Source organism: Cynocephalus volans, chromosome 8 (genome assembly GCF_027409185.1).
Source record: "Cynocephalus volans isolate mCynVol1 chromosome 8, mCynVol1.pri, whole genome shotgun sequence".
Classification (NCBI taxonomy): Eukaryota; Metazoa; Chordata; class Mammalia; order Dermoptera; family Cynocephalidae; genus Cynocephalus; species Cynocephalus volans.
In genome coordinates this window covers 43,877,041-43,893,362 of record NC_084467.1, presented here as the reverse complement: position 1 = coordinate 43,893,362, position 16,322 = coordinate 43,877,041, and the positions used below count along the sequence as shown (strand labels likewise).

Here is a 16,322-nt window from a genome sequence, read left to right as displayed (position 1 = left end):
TGTACACCATCTCCTTGAAAGATCCCACTGTTTGTCTAGTTTCCAAAACTTTCCCCTCTACTTCAGCCTCTATATCCAGTCAGTCACTAAGTACTTTAAAAATAGTCATTTGCTTCTTATCTCTGTATTGTATTTCTCTAGCCTAAGCTGCTATCATCTCAAGACTGCTGTGCAGCCTCCTAATGAGGCTCATCAGTCCTTTTTTTAAAAAAAATATTCTCTATTTTATTCTTATTAAGCCAGAATAATTTTTCTAAATTATAGATTGATCATGTTCCTGACCTGTTTAAAATGCTTGTTTCCCGCTGCCCTCAGTGTGTAATCTAAATTACAAGGCTTACAAGACCCTTCATTACCTTGCCCCTGTTTAGCTCTTTAGCTTCAGATCTGCCGTTCCCTGCCATTGCACTCCAGTAGTATTAAACTTCTTTCAGATTCCAGTTACTTAAGAAAGTCATGTGTTTTCATGCCTATAGACCTTTAATCATGTTGTTCCCTCTACCTGGAACATTCTTCTTCCCCTTATCTCTACCTTCTTTTATTAGACTGGTTTCTGTTTATCATTGATCTCTAATTTTTTTTGTTTTGGTGGCTGGCCAATACTCTTGACCTTGTTATCAACACCGCAGTCTGACCAGCAGAGTTAATTGGCCAGCCCATCCACTTTTCCTGATCTTCTCTCTCTCTTCTTCTTAAAGTGGGTTCAAGTGTTCCTACTCTGGGATCTCATTATACACTATAATTATACATACTTTATCATAGTAATCTTTATGCTTTATTGTGATTGCTTATGTAATTGCTATCTGCTCCCCCCATCCCCCATAAACTTTAAGCTCCATGAGGGTATACATGTTAGTATTGTATTTTTAATACCTAGAAAAATGCCCAGTATGTAATTGACACTCAGGAATTACATGTTGAGGGACTGAGTTAAAGTAACTGTAAGATATTTAGATGTAAGTTACATGTTCACAATGGGAAATATATGTTCTGCATGATGGGAATGATGTCTGGGTTCTTTTCTCTGGACAATAAAAAGGTTTGTGAAGCAATACCTGTGTGAGAGGGTTTGAGTACCTTGGGGAAAATTCTATCTTCATGTAAAATGATGTTTTATCGTTATTTGGTATTATACACATAGAGTTCCATTTATAACGTTATAATGAAATAACTCCATATTTGGTGTTTTGATAATCTCTATTTTTATAAAATTAAGATGTTTGTAAATTAATATGAAAATGTTTTTTTTTTCCTCTGCAGTCTGATTCACCATCTTATTCTCCTCAGCCCCAGCCATTTCCACAGAACTCTTCCCAGGCAGCTGCTATTACCCAGCCTCCATCCCAACCAGGATCCCAACCTAAGCTAGGCCCACCTCAGCAGGGAGCCCAGCCCCCCCATCAAGTGCAGATGCCTATGTATAATTTTCCCCAGTCATCACCAGCTCAGTATTCTCCCATGCACAATATGGGATTGTTGCCAATGCACCCCCTCCAGCTCCCTGCCCCTTCCTGGCCTATCCATGGCCCAGTGATCCACTCTGCACCAGGCAGTGCCCCTAGCAATATCGGCCTGAATGATCCCAGCATCATCTTTGCACAGCCTGCTGCCAGACCCATGGCGATTCCTAGCTCCTCTCACGATGGACACTGGCCTCGTACTGTGGCTCCAAATTCCCTGGTGAACAACAGTGCAGTGGGGAATTCGGGTAACTCTTCCTGTTCTTCTTTTGTATCTGTCTGTAGAAGATTGGGTGATTGGTATCATTGGTTGAACCTGTGAAAATAACATGAGGAAAAGGAAGGCAAGCAATATTTGTGGAGAGGAGGTATAGGATTAGATAAAGATTTAAGAGTATGGGCTCTGGATTCAGACTGCCTGGATCTGAATCCTGGCTCTGCCCTCTATGATGTGGCCTTGGGGAATTATCTAATTTGTGCATTGGTTTCATCTGTAAAACAGGGACATGGTGAATATTAAATAAAGTGATGCACATAAACGTTAGCTATTAATTATTTTTTTAAAATTTTCACTGCCACCCTGCTTGGTATAGGTATTATTAGCATTCATTTTACAGCTGATGAAATTGAAGGGTTAAATAGCTTCACTATTATATTGTTATAGTTAAACAAGGTAGTTCCAAGACTTAATTTCTTTCTTTAAAACCTGTTCTCTGGGCCGTAGACTCTACTGTCTCCCAGTAAGGAGCTATTCTTTAAGAATAAAAAGATGTTAATAGTAATTAGTGCATGAAAAAATAATATTTTCCCCCGATATCTAAATAGTACATATTCAATGTAGAACATTTGAAAAATAAAAAAATCATTTACAATTTTAATTCCTAGGTATAACTACTAAGTAATATTTTTTTGTATATTACCATCCAGCCATTTTTTTTATTTGCCTTTTAAAAAATAGTTGGTATGTGCCATAGATCTAGTTTTATATCTAGCTTTTCAATTTAAATACTTTTATGGGAATTTTAAAATGTACACAAAAGGAGATAGTAAAGTATAATGAACTCTCCTCATTACCCAACTTTAACAGTTATCAAAAATTTGCTATTCTTTTATCTGACTCCTTCCCACCATTTGAAAAGGTTTTGGGGGTTTTTATATTTAATCAGATCCTAGACATTGGATCAAATTTGCTTGTAAACTTCAGTTTGTATTAAAAAAAAAAATCATAAGGCCATTACCATACCTAATACCCAGTCCCTGTTCATTTTTCCTTGTTCCTCTAAAAAAGTATTCTTATTGTTGATGGATTTGAATCAGGATTCAAACAAAGCCCACACATTGTATGTGGTCTTTACCTCTTTTTTTCTTTTTTTCTTTTTTTTATTTTGACTGGCCAGTATGGGGATTTGAACTCTTGACCTTGGTGTTCTCAGCACCACACTTTACTGAGGGAGCTAACTGGCCAGCCCCTATATGTCTTAAGTGTCTTTTAATTTATAACAGTTTCCGCTCACTGTTTTTTCCATATATATATATATTCCCCCCCCCCTTAGGCACTATTTAGTCCCCACTCCATCAACCAAAATTAATCCCAGTTTGCATCAAAATAATTTGAAATAGATCAAAGAACCAATTTCATAGCCCAGTTTTCAAAAGCATTATGCTACCAGTATGTAGTGTTAACAAAATAATTTCTGATTTTGTCTATCTAAATTTTTTTTGAAATGTAATAGACTTTATAGCAGTTTTAGGTTTACAGAAAAATTGAGCAGAAAGTATGGACAGTTCACATATCTGCCCCCATCACACACGTTTTCTTCTATTATTAACATTTTACATTAGTGTAGTATATTTGTTACAGTTATGAACCAATATTGATACATTATTATTTACTAAAGTTTACATCAGAGTTCACGCTTTGTGTTGTACAATTCTCTGGGTTTTCCCAAATGCATTATGTTCTGTATTCACCATTAGTGTCATATAGAATCGTTTCACTGCCCTGAAAATCCTCTGTGCTCTACCTATTCGTCCCTCCCTCCTCCACTGAACCTTGGAGACCATTATTATTTTTTTTCTTCATTACCTCAGCATCATTCTTTTGTGTTTTGGGATCCCGTATTAACTATTTATTGAAGAAATTGTAGAATTTCCCACATTTTGGATTTGGCTGATTTGTGGCATCATTTAACTTATACCTCTGTCTCCATATTTCCTGTAAATTTGAAGTTAGATTCAGAGTAGTTAGATTCAGACGATGGATTAGATTCAGGTTCTTTTTGTTGGCAAGAATACTAACTGGTTGGTCCTGTATATTTTGTTCTTATTCCCTCACTTCAGAAGGAACTTACTGTCTGAATGTTCCTATTTTAGTGACTTAAGAGTGTGATCTGTGAGTTAGGTGATGTCAGCCTGTTCTATCCATTACAAAGTTCCTCATTAATTTTTACTTAATATCTTAGCTGCCATTGATAATTGTTGCCAACATCCATTATTTTACTAGGGATTGTAAAAGGATGATTTTCTAATTACTATTTGTGATTTTTCTATAAAGAACTTTTCCTTATTAACTATACTTGGTTATTCCGAAATACAGATTGTACAGGAAATGTACACTAGAAGCTCAATTCTTTCCTTTTATCAATTTTGAGGAGAATTTTAGTGATAATTTTGAACAGAGTATGCTATTCCTTAGAGCGCTGTGATGGAGACGGTATCTCCAACTTCTTTTGGAACAGTGCAAATAATGTATTTTGCTGAGCAGAAATGCCAGAATGTTGGAACTCGATTAGATTTCTAAGAGCAAAAGATATATGGCATACATAACCCTTCTTATGTGACCTCTGCTTATGTCATTCAACAAATGTATACGCCATGACATGCACCGTAATGGTCACTGAGTTATATAATCGTGAAACAGACCCAGTGCTTTGCCCTTTGATGTATCAGCTCAGTCTTTACAATTTCATGTCTTTTCTCCCACCGCCACTAGGTGATCTGTTTCAGTCATAATGAACTAATTAACATCCCACAAACATACCATCCTGATTCTTATCCCTGGTTGTTAGATTATCTAAGTTGTTCCCTCTGCCTGGAATGTCCTCTCCATTACCTTTGCTGCTCACTTTCACCTCCTTCTGCTTGCCCCAAAACTTGGCTAACTCACTTATCTTCCACTTTTTAATTTAGGTCAGTTTCTTCAGGAAGCCTGTAACTCTTGCTGATTCTGTCTTCCATTTGTAACACTTATCCTTTCTTTCCTCATTTTCTTAATATCCATGTCATAACACTTGTCTTACTATGTTAAAATTGCCTGTTTACTTGTCTGTATAATCCATTAGAACTTCTAAGAATTGTCTGTCATTGTCCCTCGTGTAGCCACTTTAGTGCCTGATATATTTATATTAGATACATTATTTATGTTATATTTATATCATTTATGTTATATATTATATAATAAACTTAATAAATATTGTTTGTTGTATAGGGTACACAACTCATAGTATTACAGCTAAAATTACTACTGTATTAAAAACAGAAAGACTGGATGGGAGTACATTAAAATGATAATCATGGTTGGATTAGAGTAAAAGATTGTGCAAATCTTTTTCCCATCTTTGAGATTATATTACTTGTATTATGAAAATATTTGGTTATGAAAATTGGGCAGGGGGGTTGGACTATATCCTTAAAAAATATCCTTTTAAAAGTTTTAACATTTCTAATTGGTCATGACCTAAATCTGTATACCTGGTCTCATTTATTTTGTAAATCTCAAGCCCTTCAGCTTCATCACTCAGTTGTGTACTTGTTGTGATAACTTGGCTTTATGAACTTTGAACTGGCTGCTTTGTTTTTCTGGTCCCCTCCTGAGAAGACTGAGCTTGTAAGAATGCAGCTAATGTGGGTTTTAGTTTTCTTGCTCTGTACTCTTCTGTATCCCATACTTCCTAATGTGAGTTTCTGCTAGGAAGTTTAGTGGATAAGGGGAGGTTTTTCAGTTATTCCCTAGCACATTATAACCCTGAAATGAGAAAAGCTAGCAGAAATGACCCAGAGGATTCAGTGGGTACTGTATTTTGAAAATATGTACTTACGGATACATTTTAAAGGGCAATAGAAAGATTTTTAGGGGTGACTAGCCATAGAAAGAATATGACTCACATTTTATGAGTTCTTATGTATATGCCAGAACTTGTACAAGCCACTTTATTTTTGTTATCTAATTTAATCTTCATAACAACCGAGGTTCAAAATGGAACCTTAGTAATTTTTGGAACTGAGACTTGAACTTAGATCTGTTTGGCGCCAAAGCCAAGTTCTCAACCATTATACCACAATGCCTCAAGCTTCTAATACGATCTCCTTTTAGGCCAAGTTCAATCTAATAGTTGATTCTGATAGTTGGCATTGTCTTTAGGATAAAATGTTAAGTTCCTAAGCATGATGTACTAAGGTTCTTTGAAATGTATATCCCCACTTACCTATCCAGCCTTTTCTTTTACCATTTTCTCCATTACCCCTATATTGCTGATTATTTTGCAGCTCCCAAACTTGCTGTGCTCTCTTGCTTTCAGGCTTTAATACATGTTATTTCTTCTCTCTAAAATGCCCTCTCTGCCTCATTTTGCCTAACTTATTCCTGTCCTTTAAAACTTAGCTTAGTCAATAATCTTAGGAAAACCTTCTCTAATCTTCAAAGACTGGGTTAGCCCCCTCTTCAGAACACCTTTTACCTGTTTGTGATAACAATTATTACATATTATTGAATATATATATTCTTGTATATCTCTCATGAATAATTTCAGCAAATAACATTGTTTGATTCATTAAAGTTTTTTTGTTATCCTCTGCACTTAGCATAGTTCTTGGCCAGTGGTAGGTACTCAGTATACCTTTGTGGGATGAAGGAATATTTGAATGGACAAACTAATGTTTTAAAATGTGTCTTTCTTTTTTTGTTGAAATGCAGAGCCAGGCTTTCGAGGACTAAATCCTCCAATTCCTTGGGAACATGCACCACGTCCTCATTTTCCCCTTGTCCCAGCTTCGTGGCCTTATGGTTTGCATCAAAACTTCATGCATCAGGGAAATGCCAGATTTCAGCCCAACAAACCTTTCTATACTCAAGGTACCATTGCTTACAAATAAATTAACAGGCTGGGTGGGTTTTATTCTGGGCCAAGGAGCTTCAGTGAAGGCCAGGATCTGGGAGTGAAAATTCATGCATTTAGTAAACATTTATTGAGAGAGCATAAGGTATGTCAGACTGTGCTAGGTGCTTGTTGCTCAAGCAAGATGAAAATAAAATCCCCATACTTTGTGCTCATTTTATTAAGAGAGCCAAACAGGTAAAATAGACAAAAATAGGAGTTTAGAAGAATCAGTTAATATTGCCTGAGCAGACGGGGCAGCATTTCGATATCAGAGATTACATCACACGAGATTTTGATGTTTGAACTAGATCTTGAAACAGATGTAGGAATTGCTTTTCCTGGGACTTTTCTACAGATTAGAGTGAAGGGGGTGTTCTTAGCTGAGGGAATAATATATGCACATTACTGAATTTCCTGGCATAATGAGGAAGAAAAGAAAATAATAGGACTGGAGGGTGGAGGTATATGGGAAAGGTGTGTAGGTGATAAAGCTAGAAGAGGGTAGGTTGAGACCATATAATGGAGAGGAGTTTGGGCTTGGTTTAATGAGCAGTGGGAATCTAATACGAGGGTACTTCAAAAAGCTTGTGAAAAATATAATTAAAAGATGATCTGAATCTTTCCGTGAACTTTTTGAAGTGCCATTGCAGAAATTTCTGAGTTGAATAGAGACATGGTCAGGTTTAGTAAAAGTAGGGCTTGAATAACATTAAAATTTATTATATTATTTTGGTGCTGTAGTAGTACCAATAATAGCTTTGACCTGAGAAATATTATAAACTAAGAAATCCAAGGAAGTAGGCTAGCTGATTAGCTCACTTTGGGAGAGCATGGTGCTGATAACACTGAGGTCAAGAGTTCAGATCCCCATATCTGCCAGCCATCGAGGAAAAAAAAAAAGAATTACAAGGAACTTGGAGTATTTTATCTTATATCTAATCTACTTGCCTTAAAAAGGTATTGTTCTTTTTCTTTTTTTTCCTTGGCTGCTGGCCAGTTTGGGGATCTGAACCTGTGAGCTTGGAGTTTGGTGTTATAAGGCTGCACTCTAAGCAACTGAGCTAACAGGCCTGCCAAAGGGATCTGTTCTGACAGGCAGTGTTTGAGTCTGGCCTTCAGCTCTTGGTTAATCTGGGAGTTCAAAATACTGGAGTCAGAGTCATTACAGTTAAACCAGGAGTTTAAGAAATTAAAGGCAGACACTCAGGAATGTTGACTGAATTAAATGATAACTTTAAGGGGAGGGCCCCTGGTATGAGTCTTAGGCTTGAGACACTTAAGCCTTCCTAAACCATCCATGCACTGCTGGGGTGGAATCTTGACTGTGGTTGGGTTCTTCTGAGCAAAGAACTAGGGCTGAGTTAACATCAGTCATACAAACCCTTTTAGGAGGGGAGTTTCTGACATCTTTCCTGATGGGTTTCTTCTCTTTGATTCCTCCTCTCCATCTCTTTTTTGTCTCCTCTCCTTTCTTTCACATACCTGCATTTCCCTCCCCTTTTCTTCTCTTTCCCCACCCTCTAAATGTTTTGGTATGCTTCATCTTCTATTATATACATAGAAAGAGAAGTAGCTACAAGTTAATTTTAAGGGGCTGTCAGATAAACAGGCACAAGCCTTTCAGTATCCTGTCTGTGTTGTATCCAACAGACAGATGTGCCACCCGTCGGTGTAGAGAGCGTTGTCCCCACCCACCACGAGGAAACGTGTCGGAGTAATGCGAGTCCATTTTCTTTCAGCTGGTCAACTGATGCACAGCAACCAGCCAATCCTGCTGTCTCAAGGGTATCCGTACCTCAGTGTCAATTACATTCAGCAGAAAAAGTGACATTTAAATGGAAAGCAAAACAAATCAGGTCCTGATTTAAAATTTTAACACGTTTAGATAGCTTATTTAAATTCTAAGACTGTTTTTAAAGACTGTATTATTTGTATATAAATATAAACTATAGTTTTTACTAGTATCACCAAATTGAGTGATACAAATTTCATCTATTTTATTACCCTATTTTTAAGGGAATTTTATGTTTTGTTTAACCTTGATGAATTGTATAAAGAGAGAATTTAAAAATTACATTCTTTATTTTCTATTAGCTGTATTCATACTTTGGTTGCTTCAAACTTTATATATATTGTTCTTAAGAATTAGGAAAGAATTTCATGTGTTTTAAATTTGTCACTTCTATTCTTTACAGAACCTTGTAGTGCCAAAAACTTTTTAAAAGGTAAAAAATAAATAAATAAAACTACAGCACGATTCAGAATTTTTTTTTACATACTTGTATATCAGACATATTCAAACTTGGAAAGTTGCTTTTGTCTGTAAAGTAGTTCTATTTTAAGTTAGTAAAACTTTTTGACAAGAGTCAAATTTGGTTAATTCTTTGGTTGTTTAGATGACAGAAATATATTAACAATTTACTCAGTGAATAGACTATTCTAAATCACAGACTTAGTGTTAGAGATTCGAGATCTTTTCATGTCCTTTATTTTATTGGATCTTCACGACACCCATATGAAGTAGATAGAAAAAGATGCCATCTCCATTTTATCATTGAAAACGAAACTGAAACACAAAGCAATAAAGTGAATTCTAAAGGTAGCACTTACATGTTGGAATTTGAATCAAAATAGATCTTTTGAAATGGAGAGTTTTTTAAACATTGAGACTAATACTGGCAATTATAGTTTTGGGAAGATAATTCTTAATTTACTGAGGAACGAGTATGTGCCAGTCTCTATCCATTCTGAATCCTGTCCTGCCACTTAGAAAGCATACTTGCCAGGGTGGTAACTGTTTATCAGTAATGCTCGTGATCAGTGATTATAGAAGTATTAGAATCCAGACTTGGTAGCATATTATTGAACTGTTAAGTTACTGTACAGTAAAATGAGGTAATTTTCTCCAACCCCTTAATTAGCCAGATTTGCCAGGGATTTTAGGCTAAGTGATGATATGTATCTATTTGGAAATGTGCAGAATACATAGATAAAAATGTATTTTAAGAACAGTGTATTATTTTTGTTCTATTTCGCAGATATGTATTACTAATAGGAGACTACCGGGGCTTTTGCTGTATTTCCCAACATGGAAGATACCTGAAATCTGTTGCAGGAGGTTAAGGGTATTCCCACCAAATTTACTGCCCTGAGTTAAGACCAGTTGTATTTACTGTTAGTTTTTCATATTAAAGCTTCAGTATCCTTCAGAATCCTATTAAGTGATGGGATCAGCTCATTTAGTTTGTTGACCTAAGGTATGCTTTTTTGTTAAAATATGACTTGTAGTATTCAAGATCTTCTTTTAAATTAACTTTCAAATATTTCATCTCCTTCCAGGTCTTGGAGAACAGGTGATGAGGTATACAGGAGTGTTCATTTTACTGTTCTCCCTACTTTTGTGTATATTTGAATTTTTCATTAAAAAGAAAACAACTTGCAACAACATAGAATGCTCCCAGGTCAGCCTTCCTTCCTAAAGGCAGGCAGTATATACCACTTGGCAAAAGCTATTAATGGGTAACCTAGTAACCAATAATCTAGTTTTACTTATAGGATAGTGTTACCTATACTAATTTTCACCATCTCATTGACCCCTTTTTCATTAACAGCCAGCATTCATTAACTGGCAAAACTGTTCCAAATTGAAAAATAGGATAATCTTAGTTTATAATTTATACAGAAGTAACTCAGTTTTATAAGTTTGCAAAGTTGATTATGAATTCAGATTCATTGTAGAACAATTGAAAAGTACAAAGAAATCATCAATCTTATGCATAGAGAACACATTCTTAAGATCATATTGTTTTGAAAGGTTTTGTATAATGTTTAATGACATGCAGGTTAATATTTTCGCTTGCCATGAAGACTGTTCAGGAATACAAATATTAATAATAAACTATGTAATTGATTTGTTCAGTTCCCTGCAGATGGACATTTTTGCTTTTTCTAGCTTTTCTCATATATAAAATATATGTAAAATGATAGTAGGATAAAGCTATTTGTGTGTATATTTAATTATTAGGGTGAATTCCCATAAATGGGACTATTGTGTAAAAGGATAAAAGTTCTAAGGTTCTCATTACATATTGCCAAACTTATCTCCAGAAAAGTGGTTACCAATATGCAGTTCCAACAAACAATATATAAAATGTGTTGTATTCTTATAAAAAAAGTTTTAGGGGCCGGCCTGTGGCTCACTCGGGAGAGTGCAGTGCTGATAACACCAAGGCCACGGGTTTGGATCCTATATAGGGATGGCCGGTTAGCTCACTGGTTGAGCGTAGTGCTGACAACACCAAGTCAAGGGTTAAGATCCCCTTACCGGTCATCTTTATAAGAAAAAAAAAAAAAAAAAGTTTTAAATTTCAACTGTTTTTTCTTTGAAAAAAAAATTTAACATGTTTATTAAAGAAGGAAAAAAAGCATTACATAAAAGAACAAAGTATAAAAATCACTCACAAGTCAAACAACCAGAAATAAGTACTATTAATAACTGTGAATATTCATTTCAACCATCTTTCTTAAGCATATAGACATATATACAAATAGTTTTACAAAAGTGGGCTCATATAATAAATGTGAGGGTACTTCAGAAAGTTCATGGAAAGATTCATACTATCTTTTAATTCTGTTTTTCCACAAACTTTCTGAAGTACTCTTGTATAGAAAATTAATTTCACTTGGATTTAACAGAGGAATACAAATGTGAAATTGAAGAACTGTTCAATTGAAATAACTTTTTTCACAAGAGAATCTTAATTCTAAAAGATTCCCCCTAAAATTAAGGACAATCGTGGAAAACACTAAAGAGGCTGGAGTTTTTTTTTTTTTTTTAAAGCTTCGTGAGTTTTAATTAGACTATGTGAGTCCTGGTATGAGAGATGAAACCAGCACAGTCAAGAGTTTCTTTACTTCCAGTTATATTATTTCTTTATAGGTAATGTTCATAATACTTAATTTGAACCTTATAATCATTTCCCATTTTTAATTTATTGAATCAAAATTGATTATACATATTTTGGGGGTTGAACATTGAGACATGTTGATTAAATCAATATTACTAGCATATATATTGTTACAAATCGTAATTATTCTTTATGCCCCTTGTCCAACCTTTCCCTGTCCCCCATTCCCTCCCACTCCCCACTCTAATTGCCCTAGATTTCTTCTCTCCTTCTGAAAGAATAATGGTTATTCTGTTAACTTGTTGCCTAGATGATCTGTCCAATGCTGGGAGATGTGATCAGGTCCCCAGTATTATCATAGAGCAGATGCTTCTTTTGTCACTCTTTAATGGGCTTTGTGGAAAGAGACATCCTCTTTTCTTTGTCTCTGCTGGTGATTCTTCTTGTGTGAATGCACTCCAGTGGTTGGTGGACCATCTGTGTGATGGCTGTAGTTTAGCCACTTTTGCAGCAGCCATGGCTATTGTGGTGGCTGTGTTGGGCCACCCACATGGAGGTGCTGTTTTTGGCATGCTCCTTGGCAGTGGTGGTATGCCTGGTTGTGGGGTGTGTTTGGTTCCCTTCTCCATGCCCTGGGTCCCTGGGTAGGCTCCGAAGTGCTGGCATGTTGTGTGTGGTTGTGGGAGGGGGGTCTGGTCCCCTTCTCTATGCCCTGCGTCCCTGGGTGGTCTCCGAGGTGCTGGCATATTGTGCCTGTTTTGTGGGAGAGTGGTCCAGTCCCCGACTCCATACCCCAGGTCCCTGGGTGAGCCCCAAGGTGCTGGCTCAGTGTGCCTGGTTGTGGGATGGTGGTCCGGTCCCCTTCTCCATGCCCTGGGTCCCCAGGCGGGCCACAAGGTGCTGGCGTGGTGTGCCTGGTTGTGGGAGAGAGGTCCAGTCCCCTTCTCCACGCCTCAGTTCCCCAGGTGGGCCCTGAAGCACTGGCTCAGTGTGCCTGGTTGTGGGAGGGGGGTCCAGTCCCCTTGTCCATGCTTCCGGTCCGCAGGCTGGCCCTGAGGCACTGGTGCAGTTTGCCTATAAGTGGGAGTGGGGTCTGGTCCCCAGATCAAGCCTCCAGTTCCCAGGCAGGCCTCAAGGTGCTGGTGGTGTGCCTGAGCTGGAACTAATTTTTTGTCCTTTGCTTCTAACATGGGGGAACTTCCTGTGGGAACCAGTACTTAAGATGTGTGGTTGTTTAAATTGCTATTTGCTGCTGTTTCCCTAGGGAAGGCTTTCTGTGCAGCTCAGGGTTTAATGGTTGACCTTATAGGTACTTCTGGCTCTCCAAAGACCCGGTGGATCTGTGTTCTGTAGAATCTCTGATATGGGCCTGAGTTTTTTCACCAAACTGCACCCCATGCAATTCTGCATTCCTGACCAGTCTCCTTTGAGTCGTCCTGTGCTGATTGGGGGGCAGATCAGCTGTCCTTGCTGTGTCCCAGTGTTCCCCTGGTGGGCATATCTCCCCCACCGCCCGTGCTGCAAACACTTCCCATGGGATGGGCCCTGCGCCTGTCCTTTGCGATGACTCACCGGCCTCTGAGTGGCTCCCTTTTTTCAGTTGTTCTGGCTCCTTGCTCCTGCGTGGGTCCATGTGAACCCTATTAGCGGTCTTGTTGTTCTGGGGGCCGCCAAGGCCCTCTTCTCCCCTGCCGCCTCCAAGTAACTCCAACTGAAGGGCACAGTTGCGGCTTCTGCCAGCGCCTGCTCCATGTGCTCATCAGCTCCAGCCTTAAAGCAGCCGTGGCCTGAAATGCTCAGAGCATCTTTCTCTTTCTCTCATTGTAGTTTCTCCCGCTCACTTCCCATTTTTTATTGAAAGTTTCTGAAGTGTTTACCGTCACTTCTTTTATTGCTTCTTTGTTCCTAAGTCCTTAATTTGATTCATTTCTTGTTTGGTTAGATTTCAATGTCTTTTCCCAGAGGCTCATGATTGTATATTTGGAAGTTCTTATATACTTGGGAATGTCTATTCCCTTTTTATTTTATTCTTTTGGCAGCTGGCTGGTAGAGGGATCTAAGCCTCTGACGTTGGTCCTGTCAGTAGCATGCTCCCTTTATATTTTAAAGACAACTATGGCAGAGTATAAAATTCCTGGCACTTTTTCTCCAAACTTTAGAACCTTTTGCTTCACTGCCTTGAAGTTTGTTATAAGATCTGAGACCATATTGACTTTTCCTCACATTATACATGGCTTGATTTCTCTGCTTGGATCGCCATATAATTCTTTATCTTGTTAATTCATCAGGACATTTCTTAGTAGATTACTGGATTTCCTTTCATGTGTTTTCTTTTTGTGGCTGGTTGGTAGGGGGATCCAAATCATGTGTTTCCTATATTATCTGTAGCTTTTCTCCCTTTCCCATGTTTTATTTCCTCCAGCCTATTTTCTCTGTGCCTTCTGCTTTATATTTTGTGGATTCTAATAAGGTTTTCATTTTTCCAGCTTTTAAAATCTTCATTTCCTTATCTTTTACTCTCGTTTGAACCTCTGTACTTTTTAAAAACAGATTTATGCTGCTGTGTGTTGAGTCTGTGGAAAATTTGTCACTTTATCCTTTTTGAGGGAGTTAGCAGCATCTGTGATCATTCTTTTCTGGTTAATGATTATTCAAACTTAGGTTGATCTACTGAAGACTAATAGGAAGAGTTTATAAGAATGAGCTTTAAGCTGGCTTATTATTTGTTACTCACCGAATTCAGTATTTCCTTTGCCCTTGGGAACACATCTTGGGAATACAGTTATTGTACCCTATAGCAAAGCTTTTAAGGTAGTGTATTTCAAATTGTGGCAAGTGAAATCAATTTAGTGGTTTACACCCAATATTAAAAACTGATATTGAGTAGGAAGTATTACAACGCATCTTGCATAATGACTAAGAATTCTTTCCTGAAATTTCTTTTAGTAAAGAGGTAAGATGTAAAATATCTTTTAATACCAGCTGGCTGGTACAGGGATTGAACCCTGTACTGTGGTGTTATTAGCACCATGCTCTAGCCAACTGAGCTAACCAGCTAGCCCTATTCTTTCTTTCTTGGGGGTCTGGCTGGCACAGAGATCCAAGCCCTTGCCTTTGGTGTTATCAGTATTTCTTAATGTAGGCTGTTCTCAGGCCTCGTTTGGTAGGCTAGCACATAGATGACAGAAATGGCCCTTCACCAAGGTTTTTCCTTAAGCTCCATCTCCTCTACAATTCTGATTTATCATAATGATCTCTAGAGGTGTTCAACATGTCTCACTCACTCCTCTCTTTGTTCTAATTAAAGACTAGGGACACTCTACTTGCTTGTTGGCCATGCTGCATGTCTAAATAAGCATGCTTTAAAGTTTATGTTTGGAGAGGTTTCTCTGTTAACTAAAATTTGTAGGATTTGTTGTGTGGGTTATTTTTATTTTTAAATTATTTTAAAATAAAAATATTTTAACAATATATTTGATGACAACTTGGTTGGTTCGTGGGTTATTTAGCCAGAAGACATTTCTTTTGACCTAGATCATTAGTAAAGCAATAACTGCTAGGACTCTACAATAGACTTACATAGAAATGTTTATATTTAATTTTAAAAGGCAGTCCTGTGTATAGTTATATTATAAACCATAATAGCTCTTGTAGCCAACTTTTATTAACTCAGGTATCATTATTAGAGGAAATCACTAAAGAATATGAAAGCTCAAATAGATTTTTTAAAAAATGCTTTAATATGAGTTCTACTGCAAAAGTCCCTCAGTTCAATAGAGAGCAACAGAATGTTTATCCTATGAACACATGACTTCGCAAGAAACTGGATCTTGTAAGGTAGCTGGTCTTCACAATTCCTGCTGGGACTAGAGTTGCAGCAAGTCATTGAATCACTTTTCCCTTTTTAAAGGAGGAAAAAGGAAGTGCAGGTAAAAAGAACACTCCTAGAAGAGATCCTAATACTCTCTTGATTATCAATGCCCATGGATGGAGACTTTTTACTCCTTACCTTGGCTTCTTGACCTACTCTCTCCTAATTTGCCTTGCTTTCTTTCTGAGTGGTTCACTCCAGTTTTCAATAGGTGACTTGTAATTCTTCCTGTCACTAGTGTTGGGTGTTGTCTGTGCTTCTGTTTGCTTTTCTTACACACACACACACACACTCTCACAACATACACACACACACACAACACACACAACACTCCCACACAACACTCCCACACAACACACACACACACACACACACACACACACACACACACACACACACACACACACACACACACACACACACACACACACACACACACACACACACACACACACACAAAATATACACACTCCCTGGGTAAGCTCACCTACATCTTCCACGATTACCCAAACATTGTCAATTCTGGCCTAGATCACTATGCTGAACTCTGATCTCTATTTCCAGCTGTCCAGTCTTTAGCTATATTATAGTTGTCTCAGATTAAACTTGTTAAACTGAATGCATCATTTTCAGTGTCACCACAACCCTCTCAGTCCCTGCTCTTCTAAAAGCTCTCTCTTCTTGCTATATTTTCTAACTTTGTGAATGGCACTATTGTCTAGCAATTCAGGTTAAAACCATGAGTAGTATTAGATACTTTCCATCAAATCTTTTTCAATCCTGCAGCCCTACTGCTATTGACTAGGCTTGGATAATGTCAATCCTTGTAGAATAATGGCTGAGCACCTTAACCTGAAATTTAAGAGAACAAATGGCAATACATAAGAATGTGCTGTATAAAGGGTGTTAAGTGCTTCTGTCTGTTGTG

At 37.5% G+C, this 16,322-nt stretch overlaps 1 protein-coding gene across 10 annotated transcripts in view; it reads left to right on the top strand.

Annotated features, from left to right (window-relative positions):
• TUT4 (terminal uridylyl transferase 4) overlaps positions 1-16,322 on the top strand; it is a 141,756-nt gene that overhangs the window by 113,997 nt on the left and 11,437 nt on the right. For 5 of the 10 annotated variants that reach the window (XM_063104197.1, XM_063104189.1, XM_063104188.1 and 2 more), the window contains 3 exons: positions 1,261-1,708; positions 6,433-6,591; positions 8,356-8,536. In XM_063104197.1, coding sequence (XP_062960267.1) covers positions 1,261-1,708; positions 6,433-6,591; positions 8,356-8,444 — 696 coding nt within the window. In that variant the 3' untranslated portion in view covers positions 8,445-8,536. Of the gene's footprint in view, positions 1-1,260; positions 1,709-6,432; positions 6,592-8,266; positions 8,537-16,322 lie in introns of those variants that run through there. The other 5 variants (XM_063104193.1, XM_063104191.1, XM_063104194.1 and 2 more) reach the window with 2 other exon arrangements.